Consider the following 24,925-nt stretch of genomic DNA (forward strand, 5'->3'; position numbering starts at 1 on the left):
TTTATTGTTATATGTTAAGCTGGAGTCTGATTTAAATAGTTTAACCCCAAGCTTTGGATGTCACAACACATACTTTTTTTTAAATATATGTTTTCAAAAGGCTCCCTCAAGAATAGTAACACGCAATTTGTACGCGAAATTAATTTTAATGACAATGTTTTATTTTGTAATATCATCCCGTTCCAGCGCCTCGTGTGAACGAGCCTTAGAGCCGTCAGATCTCAGTCAACCTCCTCAAGTTCACACAGCGCTGTTCACACTGGTGCCTTAAAGATGTGTGCAACCCGAACAGGGAATGGGAATGTCTGTGAATACCTCGCCTTGATGCCTTCCTTCAGTTCATGAAAGAAAGAGGTGTGAGCCCCGACACTTCAGGTTCATCCTCATGACCTCCATGATAACACCCAAGTGCAGATTGTCTGTCAACACGCAAGCAACACAGTTGTAGACAGTCTCACGACAGTGTTTGTCTCTGATATGCTTGTAGCAGCCAGTATTAGGTTATGCACTATGCCTAATGGTAGATCATAATAAATATTGAATTATAAAACTCGTCGAGTCCAATATGGTGTCTTCGGTACCAGTCTCTCCACTGAGACTCGTCTCTTGTGCCATGTTGATTTATTTCATTTTCCCATCATTTCTTTACTTTATTGGCTTGTTCTGTGTGTTGTCCCGTCAATAATATTTTCAACATATATTTCCTTAGTGTGAGATAGTGGGTGCAAGAGGTCGCGTAATTCTTCGTAACTATTATCATTGCGTGACTTGTTACAACCATGCTATTACACTAGTTGTTATCTGTTGATTATACGTGTGGCAGAACAAGTGCAAGGAAGGTGCTGAGTTCTACATTCAAAAACAGATCTGAAATAAAAATAACGACTAGAAAAACGAAGAAAATGGGCGGGGCTGTGACGCGGTGTAACGGGAGACGTCTGTGTAGCGAGTCGCTCCTGCAGCAATGGACTGACACAGGCTGCGCGGCTTCCGGGACAGTCTGTTTCTGCCCCGGGCACCGTGTGTGGCTCTTGCACGGGCTCATTGTACTTTAATACTTTATTACATTTTAATAGGGTCCAAAATACACTATCTTAGTTAAATGGATCGATCTAAACAAACTCTAACACAAGCACTCGCATCACCGCGCCGACAGAGTCGCGGGCTGCAGTGAGTAGAAAGGAGCGAGAGCAGCGGCTGTGACCAATCAGCGTGGTCTCCCCCCTCCCCTCCGGCGATCCGCCCGCCCGCGACGCTAACTCAAGGTCGTATCAGCCCGCTGACTGTATTCGTTAAATAATGACACCGCACTTACGTCTCTAACAGTAACAGTTGGGAAATTATTAAGGCAAGACGTTTTCGTTACGGTACAAATTTCTGTTCTGGTGCCCCTATGTTTCGGTGGATTTTAAAGATGTTTCACGTTGAAAACATCAACACGGCGTGTGGGCCTGGCTGGTCGCTAAGGGCGACTATGCCTTTACACGCCAGGCGTGCAGTCTTCGCGGCGGTAACACGCATCTTAGAGACTTTAAGCGGCGACCCTGTACTTTTAAGGTGGGATATTGAACACTTCCACGAACCATTTACAACGCTCTGTGTGGAATTTTTCATACCTAAAAACGTTTACGAAAACACCCGTTGTAGTCATTTCCACTGCCTTAAGTACACGCTATGGACGAAACCGTTGAACGAAACTCTCATAGACAAGAGTAGTGGCTCTTAAATGCAATTCGTAATGAGACAGTGTTGAGCTCGTTGACACCTGGAGCTGTGCTCGCCATGGCGGTCAGCCAGGTGAGCTGACCACTTGACCAGTCAGGCGTCGAGGCCAGCGATTACGGAACCTGCAACAAAGCACTGTCGACCCGCCGCGTGAAAGGCTAGCTTGTGCGGCCAGTTGGAGCAGTGGTACCAACGTTAAACCGAACCTTGGGAAAATAAAAGAAAAAACTGCTGCTACTCTACATGCTCACGAAATAATATAGTTTCCTCGGACAGATTTTATACGCATTTTGATCCTTTGTTGTACGTATACATAGACGAATAGCATTTAAACATATCGTTTATTAATAACACATAAAACTACGGATAAAATCATTTGAAAGATGATTACGTCTATACATAAACGCATGGCTTTGTTTTGCTACCCCAATGGGTTAAACTATCCTTCGGTCTTTCTTACTCCAAGTAGTTCCATATACCTAGGTCTATTAGTTCTAATATGTCGATTTTTAATATTTTCATTTGGTAGGTTTCTACTTGGAATGCATTCATAATTCATATTTTTTTCGCATTTACAACACCAAGTTGTGATTGTTACAAAACATTAATGATATGTTTTAAAAGTTTGTGTTAAAATAAAAACTAAATAAAATATGTTTACGTTTTCATCATTAAAATTTCAATCAAGAAGTTAATTTCGTAATTTTATATATTGTTATTTTCCGAGTTTCGCAGGGTACAAAATATGAATTGACAAAATCGGATCACGTGACAATTTTGTCCGCAAAATCGATCCATCCTAACACAGCCTTGGTATGACGCCGACAGCTGCAAGTGCTGAAGTTCTGAAAAATGTACGTCATTTTTTTTGGAGAGAGGTAGGAATATATAGAGTTTAACTGCGTTCTCGTCGGATTATAACGTAGGTAGTTAGTTTCGGCACGTCTCGAAGGACAAGAAACCAACAACGTCATAACAAAATTCAAGGCAATCCAGCCAGAAGGTAAAATGTGGCGGAATCCAGTGTAGCAGAAAATAATGCGGGTTCTGCAGGTGTGCAGAAATGTCGTTCAGAACTGAGGGTGAGGACAGGGTGGCTAGCAAACCTGTGATGAAAATTCCCCGACTTTTCTAGCACGGGACAGAAAACGTACCTAGCCTCTAATTATATTTAGTCGCCAAAAACTATAAAAAAAATTACAATTCAATGTCGGGAGTAGTTCACTATTCCGGCATGTAAGTACAAATTATATTATCACCCTACTGTCAATTGCAATGAAGACAAGGCGCGCTGTAAATATTGCTGACGTAGTTAATTTTAACCATAAAAGAATAGGAAAAAAACATTTGTAACAGTTAGAGACAAGCTGACTAAGTTGACCTTGACAGCCTGTCGCACGTGTCGCCAGATGAATGTGACCCAGACACGTCCTGAACGGGCTCCAGACAGTCACGTCCGCCAGCTCTGGCCTACGTGACTAGCGAGCTGGTCAGCGACCCCGCTGGGGTGATGAAGCCTGGTTCCTGCTGCTTCCGTGCGGAGGGAGAGTCGCGGAAACTAAGGCTGCTTCACACGACAACCACTGCTTCATGCTGGGATCACACTAGCGCGACTCAGGACCACCGGGCGAAACCTACCGACCGTGGGAAAATCATTTTGTTTGGTCATCTCCCGATTATTTAATGTTCAGTGTGGATCGGGAGAAAAGTTCCATACTGGAAAACTACCATAATGGAATATTTGTCAGGGTTGAAGAGACTATTGCTTCCATGTCTCCGGACGTGCTAACAAAAGTGTGGTAAGAATTGGACTATAGGTTGGATGTGTGCCGTATAACTACCTAAAGGTGCATATATTGAACATTCGTAAAAAAAACTAGATTAATTTATCTTCGTTTGAATGTATGAGTTGTTGTAAATAGTATAAATTTGACTGTTATTATATAATACCATTCAAAATGGGACATTCTTTATTGGACATCCTGTGCAACTATTTACTTCACACAATTTAAAAAAGTGGGAATACTGAAAAAAAAAAAAAAAAAACGTTACTAAGACCATATTTAAACATGATCTGCGTAACTTTTAAAGTTTACAATGAATTTTATGAACGACAAACTTGTATTTTTCATCTTGTCAGGGAAAACCCGAGTTAAAAAAAAGTTTGATTCTCAGCCGGGCCCTGGCTGCAGTGCGAAAGTGACGACGCGACAGCAAAAATAAACGATTACATATACATAAACTGTTTCTTGCAGTTTCATACGTACCAAAAATTCGACAGCCATCAATTGTTACAGTTTTTTTTCATAATCGATATGTTTGAGAGAGATCTGTTCAATTAAAATTTGGCATTGAATTGTAAGAATCACCGTGCATAAACACATTTCAGAGATTTTACAGATAAATTGTGAGAACAAGCCTTAAAATACTAGAATAATAATAGATTAACCAATGCACCTGTTTAACCATCTTTCTAAAACCAAATTCTCATAGGCATTTCACGCCGCGCCAGCGACGCGATAGAAATATTTCTAATCGGGAAGTCTGTCGCGGCCGCCAGTTTTGTCGCGCTGATGTCATGGATATGTCGAACTTGATTAGTTGGATATATTCGCGTTGTCGTCGTGCTATTGAGATTCCAACATCTGGCAATTTTCGAATCGGCAGATTTCTGTAAACAAAACGACCACGTTGCAGTGGTTTCTCCGCTGTTTGAACATCCCGCGCGACGCCTGGCCTCCTGCCATTCGCCGTTCCCCCTCCTGGCCAGCTGCAGCGCGCATGCGCATTGCAGGGGCGAAGCCTAGAAAACCCTGTATTGTCCGGCTATTATTTTTTGTACAGTTTACTTAATTTCTGCCTTAACAAAAATTTTCTCGCTGCAGTGAATCTAAATAAATGTGTACTTTTCTTGACGATATCAAGCAGATCATTATCAATAAACTTACTGATGAAATAGCAACGTACGGACCTTTAAAATATAACTTGTGGCTGGACTGTTTATATGGTAAACTGTATCCGTTCGAGAACAAAGACATCGGCTGCTATAACTTTCACTTATGACGATGTAAAGCAATCAGTTAAACACGGTATCGAGAAACTCTGCCAGGAAAGGAGACTATGCCAGCAAAGGATCTGGTTGGTCTCTGTCTTCAGTATACAGATTGGAGCTGAGAATCAGTCAGTTCATGCCAATGCAGAACTAAATGTTTATTAGATTTATATATTTCGCAAGTTTTGCTTAAGTAGAGTAGAAATAATGTAATAAATTTTTTATTTGTAATTTTGTTGTTTTATTTCTCGAATGTCATTTTATAGTATTCTGAATTAAATTATCTATTTTTCATCAGTCAGGGATCGAACCAAGGCAATCGAATCAATCATTATTAGGTATATTTTAATGAGTAAATATTTTGATTAGTGATGGGTCGATTCCGATTCCGGAATCGGTCGGTCCCAGTATAATCGTGGGATTCAGAATACAATGGTTTTGGAATCGACCATGACCGATTCCTGCATTGTTTTTAAGTTTACAAAATACATCTCCTACGCAACGTAAGAAAATACTAAAATGAATGCAAATATAATTTTTAAACTACATAATACAATCTTTTTTACGGAACTGATTTACGAATTACGGTAATTAATGTATTTATTTACTTGCACCGCCATTTTCCTTATAGTACAAATGCAGTATCTACTTTCCCGCTTTAAACGAAAGCATTTTTCGGAAATTACGTTGCAGCAGCACTGCATTTAATAGTAAACCTTCAAAAATAACTAGACAAAACCATGAATGTTTAAAGAAAATTATGTAAATGTAAACGGCAAGTAAAATAACGTAAAGGTTAACTATTTGATCATGGCAGCAACTTCTCTATCTCTGTTGTAAACAACCTAATTTTTTGTTTGTGCTACCGGCCATGGTAAACCATACGGCCATGAACCAAATCTTTGGTGACGTGAACGTGAAAATTAAGATGTTTCACATCTCTACACTTTAAACTTTAAAGAATTAAAGAAAATAATTTTTGAACCAGATTTTACCCAAATTTACAGTGGATTACTGCGACCATATTAAAATAAGTTTAAAAGCAACATAACCAAATTGCTGTAAATCGGCGTTCTTGTGCGTGTTCAGCGATGCTCTTTTTACATTAGATATATTTTGGAAAGGCAGTTGGCTAATCTGAATTTCCAAACATTGCTGCTGAAACGTTCGTAAATTTTTATTACCAAACATAAACAATCTTTTGAAAGTAGTTGTGTTTAACAGAATTGTTTCCGATAAATTTCTGAAATTAATTAAATGTTAACACTTGATTTTTTGAAGAGTTTAAATATTTTGTGTAAGAAAATTTCACCATAAAATGTTGAAATTTTGAGATGCTAAAACATGCACAGAATGTTCTTAGTCAAGAACAGAAAATTTATTTTCTCTTTACGGTTGTGAAGAACTGCAAGACTGGATGGATTTATTCTTTTCACCAAGTGAGATGATTAAGTTCTAGATAATATATTAAAACTTAAGAATCTCTGACATTTTATTTTAGTGTGGTGCATATTTGTTTCTTGTCATTTCCATCATAATGAGATAATAAAGTTTTATTTTTATATTTCCCCCTTTTTATTTTTTTTCGCCCAGGTCCCTTGAAATATGTATCAACGAGGTTATATTGCCATTTTATTTGGATCATTATTTAGTTGTGCTTGAAAATAAAATTCTTAACCTAAAAGTACAAACATCTTTTTTTACAATTAATTAATTGAGTTGATAATGTAAGGTATCTAAAGTTGGTTAAGTTATAACATTATTTACAAAATACGTCATAAGACATCTTTGATTATTGGCAGTGTTTGAACACATGTTTCGTCTAACTATATGCAAGGTTAAAAGGCCAAATTGTGCTAGAAATTCAAGGTAGCATAACTTGATGGTAATGAACATACTTTTTAACGTTATATAAGCTGTAGCCTATATAATGTTAATTTCTGCACAGAAAATGAAACACAATGCAATTATATTTTTAAAATCATAAACAACCTTTTTTTTTCTGAGTATATTACTCTGTTGAACATTGTCAGCTAAAAATTAAGGAATCGGAATCGGATTCGAAGAATCGACCCTTTAATTTAAGAATCAAAAATGGAATCGGAATCGGTATATTTTAGGAATCGGCCCAACACTAATTTTGATGAATTTGGGGATTTTTTCCGGATTTCTAGTTAAGAATTACAGATTTCCAAGAAGGTGGCCAAGATGGCGGGCGCCATGGCAATTGATGATAATTCCTGCACTCTAATGGATAAAAATTAAACTAATATAGCTACAGCATCCTCTAGCAGACGAAAACAATGTGTCGGCAGCAGCATCCAGCAGACACAAACAAGATGGCCGCCATGACATCATACTGCGACTGATGTAATATCTGCCTTGACATTAGTGGTGGGAGGTCAGTCTGCCGTTGTTTTCCATGGAGGAAGGATCTGTCGCCAATTTTAATCGATTGACCTCGTCGGGTTCAAACCAAGGATTCCATAATACAATTCTATCTTTTAACTAAAATTATATTAAGTAATTTTTTTAGAATTTTCAATATTTCTCCCGATTTTCTAGCTTAAAAAATATTGAATTTCAATATGGCAAACGATTTTCTAAATATCAGGATATTTTAATAATTTTGTTTTATAAATATTAAAATTCCCCAATTTTTAGCTCAAAAAATGCTGAATTTTTAATTGGCAGTCTGTCTCCTAATCATACTTCCTAATTTTATGCTCAGAATTTTTAATAAATTCCATTGCTTTTATGTACGGTGTTTCTAGCACCCTTTTCAGACACGCGAGCTACTTGTGTTTTTGATTTGGCACTTACATTTTTTTTGTTTATGGGTACCCCACTTTGTTTTAGTGTAGATACACGCAGAGGGCGCCCGAGTTGTTATCACTTGCTCTTGGGCAAGGGTAGTAGTAACATTAGTAACGAGGAAAAAAAATAGCAAGTCACTCGCTGGGCGAGTGAGCCACAGTTCCAAAGTAAGAAAATCATTGATGCAGTCAGCTCGTCCACTCAACCCAGCAGCTATCGAGCATGGGACTGGCCCCTGGCGAGGCGAGGTTGGCTTATGACTCGCTGAAGTAGTCCCCGCTCACCCGCTAGGAAGAAATCAGGATGGGTCCGCAACCTACGGAGACTCGCTGGACGAGTTCTCTTGCGACAAGGGAGTTCGATGAGCATCTGGTCGCAGCAGAGACGATCATCCTGCTGGTGCGAGTACCCCGGCGAACCATTCGTTGATGTGTAGCACTCGCTACCCGAGTACGACAAAGTCAGTTTATAAGAGGGTTTGTTTTGTAGCCCAGGAGCACCCTCAAAGGAAGAGTGCAAGCTATCATCGCTTCAAGTTAGATTGAAAGATAATTTGAATTCTCGTGTTAAAAGGAAATTAATATTTAATGTTCATCAAATAACTTCTATCATTAGTATTTTTGGCTTCTTGAATCTTTTAAAGTATGTCTTGTCAAAGGAGTGAATCTAGCCCATTATTATTATTATTATTATTATCATCTTTGAAAGATTTGTGCAATGGGAGTGCATGACTTGATGTAAGTTTTTGGACATACGCCATTGCTAAGCACATGTATGTTGACATCGTCCGGGCCTGCGGCCCCTTTTAAGTCCGATATGCCACCACCCAAACACCACCCACCCTCCATTCAAACCTCCCGCCTACCCGTGCTCACATGTGCGTGCGTGTGTGTTCGCCCGGCAAGAGGGCGCTGTCGAGCCAGTGCGCCGCACCCCTAAAAACATAAATATATATAATTGTGTTGTTTGTTTTTTTTTCCCTAAGTGCACCGTGACGGCAGATCGGCCAGGAGAGTTTTATGTACTTTTATTTTAAAATAATGTATTAAAATATCATAGCGTTTCCGGACATTCCCGAGGAAACCCGAAGCCTGACAATGATTGAATTTAAATCTTAATAATTATAATTTGTACAATCTTTTCTCTTTATTCATAAATTGTCACATGATTTTTAATGCATTCTTGTCATGTTAATTTGGTTTCCCGTGGCACGAATTCGCAAATATCTTTTAACAGCAATTGTTTCGGTGGGAGGACGCCATGTTAGTCGAGCGAGCCATTATCTCAGCCCAGTCTTCCGCCATCAACGACCGAGAGCAGACACTTCAGCACTCTGGGGACCTCACCGCTTGTTTTCTCTGCCAAGTAATTCTGTTAACTTTAATTTCGTCTCAATCACTTTCTTTTAGTCCTCGGAGCTACTCTCGGTCGGGGGACTGCTTCATTAATTAGTTTACGGCCAGTCTCGGTCTTTTTCCTCATACTACGTAATTTAATATGTGACCACGTGGTGGCTCATCACCCCTAAACCGATTCGTGCCGCGGGCGTTTTGTACAGTTTCAACCATGTACGTGTGTGAGCTGAATTAGCGGAATAAATCAGGCGTGCGAATTTAACGTATTATTCTTTTATTTTCCATCTGTGTGACCACGTGGAGTGTGACGGCATGTGGGACGCCTGAGAGCCCACTGCGTAGGTAAAAGCGTGCCCGACGCTGAGAGCGGGCAGGAATTAGTGCTAGATGTTTTCAAGGGGAATATCACGTCTCACATGGGCGACGTCACGCCCTGAGTTAGGAGTCTCACCGGGTCCACGTGCCGCACCACGTGGTGGCGCCCATTAACCTTCCACCTTAAAGCCGACCGATCGACCCCCCGCTTACAACAAGTGTCGCCCCAACGAGTGGCACAACAACAATGTCTGTAGAAGAAAACTACAAAAAAAAAAAAAAAAAAAACAATGACAAAAACACAAGTTAAGCAAAAAATTGCTGTTATCAAAATATAAACACCACACAATACTCCACAACAGGAATATGGTCAAAAAACAAAGAAAAATGGACTAACAGAACGAAAAAACCCCCCACAAATGATGACAGCACAAAAATACCGAACCCAAAAAATTCAGCACAACTGTTGAAACGAGACAAAAACACAGCAAAACGAAAAGACGAAACAAACACAACAGTTTTCTAAAACAGAAACAAGCGACGTTTCGGGAACTATCTGCTCTCGTCCTCAGGCAGAGACGCACATGGTACGAAAACACAGGTGCGACTGAGTAGGGGCTGGCCGCCGCTGTTTCTTCATATGCTCGGCCGGGAGCGTGTGACAGCGATACCAGGAACTATTATGTTCCCATAACTTGCTATGTGGGAAGTCAATACAAGATTGCGACCCTGTCACTTTATTCGAATCATTAGAAACGACGGCAGGGCGCGAAGTGTGCGATTTTAAGATTAAAGGTGGCTCACGGTCCTGCAAGTGGTAAGTAGGGGCTGGAAAAATGGGGGTATCACAGAATGGACTATATCTTGCTCGGCCAATAGCATACAAGCTGACTCCCCATTGGCTGTGCACCATGGAGTTAAAGCAGATTGGTTATGGTAGGTTGAGTATTGGCTAGCAATGGCGTATGTCCAAAAGCTTACATCAAATCGTAGCCCATTATTGTTATTCCATATGATGAGTAATTATGTATGAAGGTAGAGTTGGAGGCTTAGATAGTTGTTTTTCTATAGGCAGAGTAATATTTTCTTGTTAAAGCAGAGACATCCTTACTAAAATAAGTCGTTCAGTAAAGAGCAATTTAAAGTCTCTGGCAAGTCTTATGGCAAATAATTTATACCCACTGTTGTGTTAGCTTCACAGGAAGACCTTAATACCCAAAAGAAGTGGAAGATTGTTACAAACTTCTTTCAAAATGTACCATTGGTAAAGGTGTTTGATTGAATAAGTATCATAATTAGGTATTGTAGAAAATAGGGTTGTCTTGTATCTAGCTAGCATTCCCCTGCGACCCTCAAGTTATTTTATTGTAACCACAACAGGCTTTTACCCTATGCTAGTGCCAGGCCTTCGCGCAGTCTTCATTAAGGAAACTGAAATAACGTAACATTTTTTTTTAAATCTTTCCACAATGATTCTTCAGTTGGCCCCAACTGGCTCGTCCTAAAGACACCAGCCACATAACTTATTACCTTTTTCCCACCAAGGAGCTTTTCACTTATTACGTAATTCTTTTGTCGCCCAACCACAAGGTTTGGTCCAGGGGCCTCCGCCTCCACATACCAGTAAAAAGTATTAATTGTCACGTCTCTAACCACTGAACGCACAACTGCTAGTGTTTGCTTGTAATTGCGAATAACATAGTGCAGCAGCAACCCACAGCCAGACACATGGCCAGGAAATAACATTGTTTAATTGTAATCGGGGTTTACATAATATGGCTATCATACAGTAGCCGACAACACCATTATCAGTTGGTGTCGTTTAGTAATTGCAATCAGAACTTAGGTCACTTGCCAAACCTGTGACAGACTCTCTACCAACTTGTTCTACCTTAAGCAGTCACTAAACCACCCCAACACCCCCAGCCCCGGGAACTTCTAGCATGCCAAGGCTATTTCTCGCTTTACGTTCGAGACAGGCCATACACTGGAACAGCAACATGTACCAGAACTTGTACATAATAAATAATGTTCTGGAAAATGCTCTTTCATTTCATAAGTATCATAGCATCCCGAATGGCTTCCAACTCAAGGGGTCTCTGCCGGCATCCAACCTGCTGCCTCAAGCCACGTGGCCATAAACCACCTCTGGGAAGCCTCGTGTACTAGCAAACGTAACCACCCACTAGTTGGCATGCTGACAAAAACCACCGTTGCATTAGCTGAGGCAGGCAGGATGACCACAAATGTTTGCTACAGAGGTAAAAATGCCTAGTACTAGGCCGTTTCAACTGAAACTCTGCAAACACCTTGTTTTAAACATGTTCACTATATACAGTTTTAACTGTAGATCACCAAAAAAAAAATGCATTGTGTATTTTCCCCATGTCTCTCAGATTTTTTTTGCACATAAAATTACACTATCCTGAAATTGTAATTTAAACCATTACATCATATGGTTGATGGAAACCTTACCTTATACGTACGCACCAGCAGTTCCACAGGATGAATCAACATCTAATTTACACACCAAAGAATCTCTCGTCAGTAAATGAACATTCAGCAGTGTTTAGTTGTGGATTCTACAGTAATGTAGTTACTGAGGTCCTACAGAACATTAGTTATTTAACACTGAAAATCAAAGTACTAGTTGTGTGTTAATAGTAGCAATATAAAATTAAGTCAAAATTAAATCAATTTTATGTTTCAAAATTTGACACAACAAAAAAAAATTACTAGATATTGTTTAAGCATGTGTGCAAAACTGCAAAGCAAAATCAATGCCAGTAATAAAAGTAATATTTAATTGTTTACATATTAAAAAGAAATTTCATATACCATATTTAAAAAAAAAACATCAAAGAAAACATTTTAAATGATCCATATTATCTACTGATATGTGTTTAGTACTATTTATTACAAATGATTCACTTTTAAGCTTGCATTGATTACATAAAATGAAAAATGTTTTGAGTTATTCAGTAAAAAAAGTCTAATGTTATGACTCAGCTGTTGCACTGTCTGTATTTATTATGACAAGGACAGTATTTTCACTATCTGTCTTACTTCTTTCCACATTGAAATATGACATAGATTCCATGACATCTTGACTTAAAATGTTCATATTCTCTTTATTTCCATCTGCACATTTTTCTCCAAGATGAATCTGCACACCCATTTCCTCTGAGTTCTCTTCTAAGCGACCATATCCATTCACACACAAGTGCAACTGATCACCAGATACTAACTGATACACTTCCTGATCTGCAACAATGCCATTATTATTTGCACCTGTTGATATTAAAGAGCACAAGTCGTGTGTTAACACATGATTTTGTGAAAAACCATCAGCAGATTCTACTTGGATGAACTGAGTGTTCGACAAAGATGCACCACCATCAACAGTTTGCAAAACTTGGAATAACTGCCCAGAAGGGAATTGAGGGTTAGTTTCACTCAAAGTGCCATCACTGAAACCACCATTGGGCAGTTGAACTAATAAGGTAGAGGTTGTTGCAGAGGTAGGCAATGCTGATGCATCTGTTTCATTTGTAGCCACACAATCGCCATTCACTGATGGTGACTGTTTACTGGAAAAGTAGGAATGTTCATGAATATCTGTTCGTTTGGAATGTCGCAGTTTGGCTTTCTTCATTTTCTCTAGACGACATTTAGCTTTCTCACTTTCTTTCACCCGCAACTCTTCAACTGTGATATCTCGTCCCAGTTTTTCTGAGAGAAATTTAAGATACTCCTCCGTTACCTTCTGGCCCTCATCAACCCATTCTTCTTTGATATCAGTCTTCTTTCTGCAAAAATAATGCACACAACATTCAAAATCTAAACAGAAAACAAAAAATCATGGACTTAGTGTCTTAGTAAATACACAAGCAATCAGGTGCTTATTATTTTATTATCCCAGCACACAGGTAAGTAAAATATACCAAATACATATGGAGCCATGAACAGGCACAATCTTTAGAGGAATCAGATCGCTCTAGTGGGTTACATTTCACCTTTAAAGGTGTATTTCTGCAACGAATACGAATGCCCATTTCCCCCCCCCCCCCCCCCCCCCCCCCCCCCCTCTTTCCAAATACAACAGCTTATCAGAATTTGTTTTAAACACACATTGTACTGTGTTTTTAATTTTTCTTTGGTATTTTTGCTGAAACTACATTGATGTTCAATAAATGGCAAAATCGCCAATTCGGCATGGCTGTGGTTCAGACAGCTTTCACTATACTTAGAAATGCATCAAGAACCAGTCACCTCGACAGTGAAGTACAACTTTATTACTGCAAATGTAAACAGTTTGGCCTACTGAAAAAAATTACGATTCTATATTAGTGTAAAAATTCAAAACAGATGAGTGCAGCTAAAAAATAAAAATAGAAAGTTGAAGATGATGGTAACTGGAATACAGTTCTCCAGAAAAAGCCAGTTGCAATCTGGACCCAGACGGGTCTGGCACCTGCTGGGGTCAGCCCAGTGTGCAATAAGAGTCGATACAAGCCCTGAGTGAAACAAGTCGGTGTCAGGCCAGGCTTTGCCCAAGTCGCTATGTCGCTATCCACACCTCAGGCTTTGCAACAGGTTCCCAGTTATTTAGCAGCTTTTAAAATGTACAAGAAGGTTTTTACATTCATTAATGTGACACATGAAGATAATCTAAATATACTGATATGAAAATTTAAGTATTATAATCACCAATATGGAAAAAATGTTTAAATATAAATTTTTTTTCTCCCATGCCTGTGTTGGATTTCTACAAAAATTTTTGATTTTTAAGCACAATACCTTTTTGCTATATGCATCACTTTCTATTCTCATCCTTAGAGAATTTGAAGCAATTTCAGTGCATAAGGTGTAAGTCTGATATATGATAAACTTTGACTATAGAGCATAATGATTACAATCAACCAGGCTCCCTTAAGATAAGTAAGTGTCAAAATAAAAAAAAAATTGAACTTGTAAGGACTTAAGTTCGTAGATTAAAACAAACCAACATGAAAAACAAGAGTGATTAGTATGTTACCAGTTACCTGGTAACATTTTCCTTCAGTTGGCAATTATAATTTAAATACATTTTAGTAACTACTTTAAATTACTATTTAATTATTTTAGTATTGCTAATTTTATAGTCTGGTTAAAGTATTCTTTTTTTTTGCAACTTTTAAAATAATTTTGCCATTCCTCTGTTGTGATTTGCGCTTCTGGAAGCACGCTTACTAAATGTTCCCGCTTTGGTTGTTGTCGGAACGAGCCGAGTGCGCCCGAAGAGGGACAAGGAACACACGAGCTGCCTGTGGCTACGACGGCGAGGAGTCACGAGGGACGCCCCTGAACGCATGCGTCCTGCAGTAGAGAGAGGCTGACCACACACAAATAGATTCACGTCGTTGTAAACGGAAAATACGAAAATTCGGAAGGACCGATTTTAGCGTGATGAAGCATGCTGTTGCTTTGAATGGGTCAGCTACAAGATTTAATGTCTGTAGATTGGTTCCCGAATTTTTCTACAGACGTTTATATTGCCGGAGAACAATTACGAATAAGTTGTCTTGCAAACAGAAAAAGTTTCAGCAATTATATTAAATTATGTTTTACGCCTTTACAAACTGAGACAAAGTGGAAACTGTTAAATGGGCAGGCAGTGTGACTCTGGGGTTTATGAAAATACTGTGTGCACAAACAGTAAATTTCATGTCTACGAATTACTTAACAATTGATTGCGAATTATGCATGAAAAAGATAGTTGGGCAAGCGTGCTAATAATTGAGTTGAACTTTTATGATAAACAGAAAAGGCCTAATGAACTTTGATGAAGGAACGCTCCATCAAAATAGTAGTATTTTAGATAATGTGTTAAATAACTAATTTTTTTAACTACTTAGCCTGGTAATGAAATAAGAGTTTTAATTTTACATCTTGTAGTTGTATTAATGTGAGATTTACTTAACTTAATTGTGCAATTTTGAAGCATGTATTTTAATTACAATATTTTTATCATTATTTGTGTGTGTGTGTGTAGATATAGATAGAGAGAGACAGAGAGAGAGAGAGTTAATGGTGGTTATGAAGCATACAGACTTTACCAAAGGTTTAACATGTGCAGAAAGTGAACTTTAAAGTTTAAATGGTATATTTTCTTTTTATTATCGCTGCCCATTAGATGCTTTTCTATAAGATTTTGATGATGATAACGTGTTGGATGAATTTCTGTAATTTCACATTGCATGCTCAAGGGGGTGGGGAAGCGAGAGTAGACAGCTTGTTACAGGCAGCTGTGTGATTGCCCTCTTGGTAGTGTGCATGTGGGGAATTGTTGTCGGCCTTGACCGTGAATGTGTGTCAAGGTCGTGACAAATAAAAGGAATGGAATACAGACAAAATTATTAAAAACTCAACTAAAACAGCATAAACACAGTAGCAAAAAACTTGGTTCCACAACATAACAATGACCACACAGTGAACATAACCGGCTTCCTACTATGAAACTTGAATGTCTCAGGGGTAAGAAAACTTTAAACCTCTGTTCCAACTATAAAAAAAATTGATTACTAATTTACAAAATAAAAGCTTTTATAAAATGCAGTCCCATTCATATGAATTATCTTACACAACTATATTTTGTATAAAGCACTCAAGTTAACAATTTTTCTGGAAGTACCACCATAGTAACGACTAAAAAGTAGTGTTTCATCGAAATCTACCTAACAACATACCCATTTACTCATATAAACTAAGCATTCAACCAATTTATTCACTTCTTGAGCTAAGGGTTGCAGTTATCAATGAAGTTTCACACAAAATATTTTGGTAATACGTATTTAGAAGATTTACAACAATTTTGAATGGACTTAATATTGTGTCTACCAAGGAACTAATTAAATTAGTTGTTCCGGGACTTCATTTTGGTCACCCCGTGAAGTAAGAGCGTTGATATCAAAAATAGTTTCAGAAAAAAGTTTTAGATAATAGATAACAGAATAACTTAACATTTTGCTAATTTACCTACTAAGGCAGTAAAAATTTGTTTGTCCCTTCATTCCCTATATGCTCAACTTCCGCAGCTAATGGTTGGTGTTATAAAAAAACCCTTTCAAAAAGTATTTTGTACTAGTTTTATAACACTAGAGGCAAACTACAGTTCCTGTATTATAAATACAGGAAACTTCATAAGCTACATTGTATTACTACTGAAATGATTCACAATCTGATCTTGTAATGATACATTTAATGTTTAAAAATTATTTTATTTAATATTCAAATTATTGGGATTTTTGGTAAAATGAGGATGAGGATAACTGAAACTACAGATATCAGGCTAGTAGGTATCTTGACAACACTATATTGAAATAGGCATGTTCATTTTCAATTTGATCATAACAAGTTAAAGTAAAATTTAAATACAATTCAAAAAATAAATCAATCTTCTTAAATTTTAAAGGACAAAACTTAACAAAATTATGCAGTATGTACTTACTTGCGAAGTGAGAATTCTTTTCTGTGATGGGTGAGTCGTACATGCTTCGTGAGGTTTCCTTGAGTGTTGCATGCATATGAACACAATGGGCATTGAAAGGGTTTTTCATTTGTGTGTATTGTCTCATGCCGCAACATGTGATGCTTCGTTTGAAACACTTTGGGGCAGTGCGGACAGTGAAATCTGCGTGGTTCATGGACGGACAATCTGTGTTGTTTGAGGCGACCAGCACATGCGAAAGAGCTCTTACACTCATCACAGCTGAAACAAAAAACATGAGCCACACACATAAAAAAAATTAATTTGTTTGCTTAAGAATGAGAAAAAAATTTGACTACAACTCTGAAGAAATCAAAATGCTAAAACAAATATAATGATTACATAGGTTTCAGATAAAGAGGGAATACCACTGAGGTACAACTGAACAGACGTTAAAAAGGACACAACTCGCACACACCCCACAGCCTCAGCGTACCTGGCAGCGAACTGGACTGCCTCTATGGGACTTTACAAGTGAAACTATAGTTTTATGGTGGCATAATAAAGGCTTCCTGCACTTCCCCGTACCATTTACAATACACCAATCCCTCACTTAGCATGACTAATGCGTTCTAAAAATGTTCGTGTTATTCTAAATTGTGTATTCTGAAGCATTAGTCTCTATAAACAGCAAGGTTAATTTACTTAATGTGTTTCAAAATGTGTAGAGATATTTTCTTCACGTATTATAAATGTGTAAAGTAACACTCGACGATAAATAAGTTACACCATTCATCTTTACGGGCCTATCAAATACTTTGTATGACAAATACGACCTGTGTAACTGGAGATAGGTGGTTATGTACTTCAAAATTTAAGTGCTTATTTGCATATCACAGCTTGGTTTACATCAATCCTGTAAGCCAGTGATTTTTTTTTCATTACACCATTCATTTAACAACCTTTTCCATGTGAAATATCCATTCATTTCTGTTCCGGTATATAATGTCAAATACACCCCACAGCAACAGACTTATATAAACATTTGATAGAGTTCTTATTTACGATACGTACGATTGTGCACACATTTAATTTGCTTAAAACTAAAGTGAGACCCCTTCATGACATTCTGCATGCCATAATAATTCTAGTTTTGTCTCCAATACTTGAACATGATGCATTACGCTCCTGAGTTCCCAGCCACTGGCTAGACTGAAGTTCATCACGGCCCGGTCTGAGGCCGGGCGACAACGGTACGGCCCGGCGGCATACACGCGGATGTAAAATCATTTGGTCCTTAACAACCAATAGCGGCAACTGAACTTGCCATAGCTGATGTTTGTACAACAGCTAATAGTGTAGTTATACCTGCGCGCGCATCTCTTCGCCCCTCGAATAGCTAACTGCATGCCACAGCAGATCTGAAGACACACGTTTTAAGCCTTTTTCAGAGTCCAAAAAGTACACATTATAGATGAAACCATGGAACAAAACTTGTATAGGCAAGTGCAACGGCTCTTAAATGCTATTTGTTATCAGACACTTTTGATTAATCTTCAGTGGTTTGTGAATGGTGCATTAACACCTGGAGCTCTGCAAGTGATTGGCGGCCTGGCCAGACTGCCCTCCATCAGGATTACAGAAGACACCGTGTACACACACAGGTTGGCAAGTTTGCCAGTTTTCTGATTTAGGGCATGGTCAAAAAAAATCAATAATAGTTTAATGTTGCATTGACAGCAATGTCATTACAGGCAATGAAAGTGCATGCAGTGGTGAAATGCATTGGTGGTAGGAATGGGAGCACCTATAGAAAACCCATTGGCTCCCTGCAGCATCCGCTATGTTTCCAACCAGAGAAAAATCTGCACATGACTTCGCCTGGAATCGAACCATGATCGCATGATCGTCAACGCCATTGTGAAACTGAATAAAACATGTTGATGTTAGTCATGCACTGCAAATGCCTTTTAGATACAGTTCAAGGAATGTGTCAATTATTTGTCAAGGAAAGGTATTAAGTAGAAATTATCCAACTCATCACCCAAAATAAGCAATTAATCAGAAACCAAACAACAAATACACTTTTAATGAACTAAAGACATTTTTATAAAATTGAAAACTACAGCCACTTAATAGGCATCTTATTTTTCTATGCTTATTGATTAATTTATTTAATTAAAATTTTTCAAGTAAATTTAAAGAAAGGCAGTTGGTTTCTTATTGCAAACTGTTTTCACATGTCATTTTGTCTGCCTTTTGAAAATTTTAAACATCAAGTGAAAAATATTATTTTGACATTATCATTACCTAAAAGGCTTGTCTCCAGTATGTGATCGCATGTGTTCTATAAATGAAGAGCGCACTTTCACATTTAGTCCACATACTGGACATACACAATTACGTAGTTCTCCTTCATGACAGAGTTTAACATGAGCCTTCAGACTACTGGCGTAGTAGGTTGTAAAATCACACTGTAAAAAAAAGCACAAAATAAAGTACTATATAAAATCTAAATGCTTAAACTAGGAAATGATAACCAGACATAGAATTATTTTAAGGATTTAAAAATAATTTAATGAAAAAATATATAATTTTCTCTATAATTACTGTAGCTTTCAATTATTGACATTGTGCTCCAAAAACTTTATAAGCCAGAAAATAAATAATTAGCCAGAACAACAAAACAAACATAATTTCTTCCGTTACCGAAAAAAGTTACCAATTAGTACATTAGTAAGTTTTACAATGTTGTCTGTCACCATAGGCATGCACATGTACACATGAATAGATTCATGCTAACAACCATAAATCACAACATATACATATATAAAAACACTGACAAATGTCTGGGGGTTTGTGATTGAGGTTTAGTGCCTCGTTGTCATCCACATCATTATCTATAACAGTAACATACAACAATACAAAAAAGATATAATGGGGAAGCTATCGGCCACCGTGGCCTACGTATGGCAGTATCCCAGCACTCGTGCTCCAGAAACCACGGAAAACAACGTCAGGACGGTCCGCCCGGTAATTCTACACGATTCTAGTGTCTACAAATACCAACAAACAACAACGATGACACCAATTAATGTAGGACTTTAATTTGTCTGACAGAAAAAAATGACCTTGCAATTTGTTTGATGTTACAAAGAGATTAAAATAGTGCAAGGTGTCACCGTGGTCTTGATGATTGCCCAACTGGACATGGTTCTACTGACATCCAGAAAAATTACTTTTCTTTCTAAACACTAAGGAACACAGCCAATAAGATGATGTCTTCTAGGGTACAGGGGTAACACTGTTGTTGCTGGCAGGCCTCAGTGGGTAGGGTAGGGGCTCTACACCTCGCACAGATGAGGCCAGATGGTGACTGGATACACCCTATCCATTCCACCCCTATAGCCCAGGAAAAGAAGGTTTTATGTCGGGAAAAATTAGAGACAAGCTGATATTTTCGCAAGTGTTAGGACCTAACTAGAGGTATATTTTCCCAAAAGTCCCCACCCCTCCCCTCTGTGCTTCACCCCCTACCCACCCTTAAACATCCGACTTGCAAGCATTTGAATTACCCTTCATATCTCCGTTGTTATTTATTGCAGTCAAATTTTCTTTATATCGTTTTATTCCTTATATTATTATCTACAATAAAGTTATGTATAGTTTTGGTCTAAGATTAGCAGTTAACTAGATATTAGCTGAGGAATGTCAAGTTTTACAATTTTATGTTAAGTTTGTTAATAATATTTAAGTTTAAAATTTTAATTTGGGACAATTTCACGAAACACTTAAGATAAAAAGTGTAGAATGATTCTTTAGCTTCCCAACGGTATTAAGTTTTCATAGTTTGGATGACGATAACATGTGTATAACACTAGATTATGCGAGGAAGGCGCTGCATTTTGTTCTACCTTTGGTGCGTGCTGCAGTGGGTGGCCTTAGGAGGCTAAACAACAGGCTTACTATCAAGAGCGAGGGAGCTGGCGTGTTGAGTCATAGAAATGTCCCTAACCACCCCCGACCATAAATTTCTTAAGACATGTTTACTGCCTTGAGTAACCCGTCTTCCAGAGACTAGTTCTTGGAGTGGATTTGAAGTGTGCGTTAACGTTCTAGCGTGTATTTGCGCGATTTTCTAAAACTTCCGCTTACTCTACGTCACATAATAACGTGAATTACTAGAAAGTACGGTGTTAATTTTTGATAACTGAAGAAATTTTGCAACAGCTTCTCGCAAATCTAAGAAGGTAAGAATGTTTACAATAACAAAAGCTAAGTATTATTGTAATAATAAAAAAAAACACTTATTCCCGTGGGCTGTTGCTATTCAGTGGTTATAGTGCTGTTCTCCTACCAAAACGATTTGGGTTTGGTTCCCGGATAGGACCACTCCTTTTTTTTTCATTTGTACCACTGCATGTTCGGCTGTCGATTTTTTCCCCTTCTTCGGAGCCTTGTGCTAACCTCCACCCTAGCACTCCGGCCCTGCTTCATTCGCACATTAGCATCGATTGTAGATGCTTCACGTCTTAAGATCCACCAGGACATCTTATAAAATATTTTTACACAGAAGACTATATGTCGGCTTTATTGCAGTTTTCTTACTTTTTAAATTTGTGTCACGTAAATGTGATTTCTATTGCAACACAAATATCAAAAACCGTTAGGCCTATTGATGTGTGTGTCAATACACTGTTTTTTGAAGTTCAGGAAATTAATAGATCATATAACTTAAATATTTTTACATATTTGTGTGAGATTTGTAGTAAAATCTTTTTAAAAATGTAATTATAAACTGATTCAATTCAACATCGTGACTATTTATCGTAATGTTTTTATGGTTCTTCAGAATACCAAACTTACATTTTAAGTAAATAAGTATACTATTAAAATGCGCATTTGTCAGTCTATGGTAACTTTTTACTATTCGACAATTGCAAATCAACAACTTTCTAAGTGATGAGTATTTACGTCTTCGTATGTTTCAGGATTGAATCTACCTACCATGTTATAACAAGAATTCATACTAACCAAAATTGAAATGGAACATTTAAGTTTACTTTGTATTCTATGCGGTAAAGATACGGAAGGAGATACTGTTGTTGTTACAAAAGGGTTGAAGACAATAACAGAAGCAAGCATTCTACAAAAGGATGGGCTCCACAAGAACTTGAAAGGAAAATCAAGTGTTCGAGTACACAAATCGTGTAGGCAAAACTATACGAGACCATCACGTATTAAAGCTGCAACTACATCATCACTAAGTCCTGCTGTATGTATTCCTTCAACATTATCGCCTGTTTGGCAAAGTGTAGGAAATAATTTTGACTACAAAAAAGATTGCATTTTTTATGTGGGGAAGAGGCAATTGTCGATTCTAAGATTGCTTTGTATCGTAGGAAAAAAGTTCGTATGGTAGCAACATTAGAAATTAAAGATAGTTTGTTGCAGAGATGTGAAGATCGGAGCGATGAATGGGGAGATCAAGTGAAAGCACGCATTTTAAATGTAAGTGACCTTGTAGCCCCAGAAGCACGATACCATAAAAACTGTCATGACACTTTTTCAAAGACAAACCCAAGTGAAGGATTTGTAGGCAGACCGATGACTGATAAAGAATCTTTTTTAATGTTGTGCAGTTACATTGAACAAAGCGATGAATGCCAATATTCAATTCAAGAGTTGCAAGATATAATGGCATGGCATGCATTTCAGGGAAAAAAGATACATATTCCGACAAACACCTGAAAAATCTTCTTCTAGAACACTATAAGAACGCGTTATGGTATCTAATGTTTCAGGTAGAAAGAAAATTGTGTGTATGTCTGATACTGTCCATAAAATTATTGAGACCTGGTACAAAGAAAGAGATAGGAACCTAGAAACGGAAAAACTTAGGATTGTATGGGCTGCAGCTGACATTATTAAAGAAGATATTTAAAAGAAGGCATATGATCATGAAACATATCCAGGTACCAATGACATTACATGTGGAGGAGAACATTTAATACCAAATACATTAGCAGCTTTCACACAAAGAGTTACGAAAAAGAAAAACGTTTTAGAGTTTGAAATGGTAGACAGAAAATGTGTAGTCATAAACCATGCTATTATATCAGCTGTAAGACCCAGATCATTTTTGTTACCACTTCACATTGGCTTAGCTCTGAAACTACATCGTTTATATGGATCTAAGCATCTTATCAACATGCTATATTCTATGGGTATTTGTGCTTCCAATTACGAAACTTCCGTGTACATTAATACTCTCATAAATTCAGGATCACTAAATGTCAATGAAGATGCTTTCATACAGCATGATTTTGATAATGCTGATGTCAATGTTCGAACACTGGATGGCGTGAACACGTTTCATGCAATGGACGGGGTCCAAACTATTACCCCAGATTCTAGTGTTGAAACTCAAGTAAAGGTTGCAAGGAAATCTTCTGGAACATTTAATCCAGAATGCATTAGAATACGATCTTGCCCAAAGAAAAAAGCCCACAACGGACTTAGAAACATTACTGTGAAAGACTACAACGAATTAAAAGCTGAGCTGAAAAATTCAGACTTCACAGTAGCAACCATGTTTCCTCTAAACTTATTTGGCTTTCTGGAATGAATGTCCAACCAGGATGGAATTGTTTCATGAACCTCATTAACAGCAGAAGGGGAAAAAGTGACTCAACATATGTCATGGCTCTTCCATTTATTAATTTGGATAAGTGTGTAAGAGAAGCTGGAGGCGTGCTGTACGTAAGCCAATTACCACATCTAAACCTTTTGCACCAAACGATCTGTTGCACATAGTGTCATGTTCATGTAAATCTGCATGTGGGAACTATTGTGGATGTCGAAAGACAGGTTTACAATGCTCAGCTATGTGTGAACACTGCAATGGTCTTTCGTGTAACAATGCAACAGCCATAGATGAAGATGAAGATGCAATTGATGATGTATAATTATGTATGTAGGCGTTGAGTCGAAAACGTTATGAATAGATCTGTTTGTAAAATACATTGAAGTACTTTTGTTGTAAGTAGAAATTTTCTATACAAATTAAATAGCATGATGTGTAAATAATAGCAAAGTTTGGAAGTGAAAAATGCACATAAAGAAGTGAATAATTCAGTAAATGTCACAACAGCTTGAAGTGGGTGGGTGGGTGGTCCGTGATGCTGTGGATGATACTGATTGCTCTTTATCACATACTGTGAATAAGCAGTCATGTATTTTAGTTCACAGCTGCCGGTTGTTGCCAGTCCGGAACACGGCGGGTCCATAGGTGGTGGATAATTGAACGATCCTATGTGGGTTAGGGTTGAAGCCCCCCCGAACCAAAACTGGCAAAAATAATATAAAAATTAAACCAACTTTGTTTCTGTATTCTGAACTAAAATTGTATATATAAATTATTTAGAAGAATTAGGAAGAATTACAAGTAACGTTTAAGGCCAGCTGAGCGAGCTTGAATAGGGTGCGGCAGATTGCTTTTAAGTGCGGGTTGCGAAAGGTGAGTTCTTGGTTTACTTACGGCCCGCTACTTCATGTTATCTTCATCCAAAATATGAAAACTTAATACCGTTGGGAAGCTAAAGAATCATTCTACACTTTTTATCTTAAGTGTTTCGTGAAATTGTCCCAAATTAAAATTTTAAACTTAAATATTAACAAACTTAACATAAAATTGTAAAACTTGACATTCCTCAGCTAATATCTAGTTAACTGCTAATCTTAGACCAAAATTATACATAACTTTATTGTAGATAATAATATAAGGAATAAAACGATATAAAGAAAATTTGACTGCAATAAATAACAACGGAGATATGAAGGGTAATTCAAATGCTTGCAAGTCGGATGTTTAAGGGTGGGTAGGGGGTGAAGCACAGAGGGGAGGGGTGGGAACTTTTGGGAAAATATACCTCTAGTTAGGTCCTAACACTTGCGAAAATATCAGCTTGTCTCTAATTTTTCCCGACATTTATACATTTTTTCCTTTCATTTCCTGGGCTACTAGTTGCAAATAACACTCCTTAGAACCACCCCATTTGCTACACCAGTCAGCAGATACGCAAGAGATCTTATTTTGAGGTCCTATACCAAAACTGACATCTTTTCTAACTGAACTGCCATTTCAATAAAGTAATATTCTTTGGATTTTAAATTTTAGTTAACCGATTTCGT

General features: G+C 37.7%; 1 protein-coding gene across 4 annotated transcripts in view; it reads right to left on the reverse strand.

Annotated features, from left to right (window-relative positions):
• Positions 1 to 12,052: 12,052 nt before the first annotated feature.
• LOC134529016 (zinc finger protein 615-like) overlaps positions 12,053 to 24,925 on the reverse strand; it is a 52,270-nt gene continuing 39,397 nt past the window's right edge. For all 4 annotated transcript variants that reach the window (XM_063362686.1, XM_063362685.1, XM_063362688.1 and 1 more), the window contains 3 exons: positions 19,043 to 19,206; positions 16,754 to 17,014; positions 12,053 to 13,073 (listed from right to left, as the gene is read on the reverse strand). In XM_063362686.1, coding sequence (XP_063218756.1) covers positions 12,263 to 13,073; positions 16,754 to 17,014; positions 19,043 to 19,206 — 1,236 coding nt within the window. In that variant the 3' untranslated portion in view covers positions 12,053 to 12,262. The remainder of the gene's footprint in view (positions 13,074 to 16,753; positions 17,015 to 19,042; positions 19,207 to 24,925) is intronic.

The sequence above is a fragment of the Bacillus rossius genome, chromosome 2 (genome assembly GCF_032445375.1).
Source record: "Bacillus rossius redtenbacheri isolate Brsri chromosome 2, Brsri_v3, whole genome shotgun sequence".
In the NCBI taxonomy this organism is placed as follows: Eukaryota; Metazoa; Arthropoda; class Insecta; order Phasmatodea; family Bacillidae; genus Bacillus; species Bacillus rossius.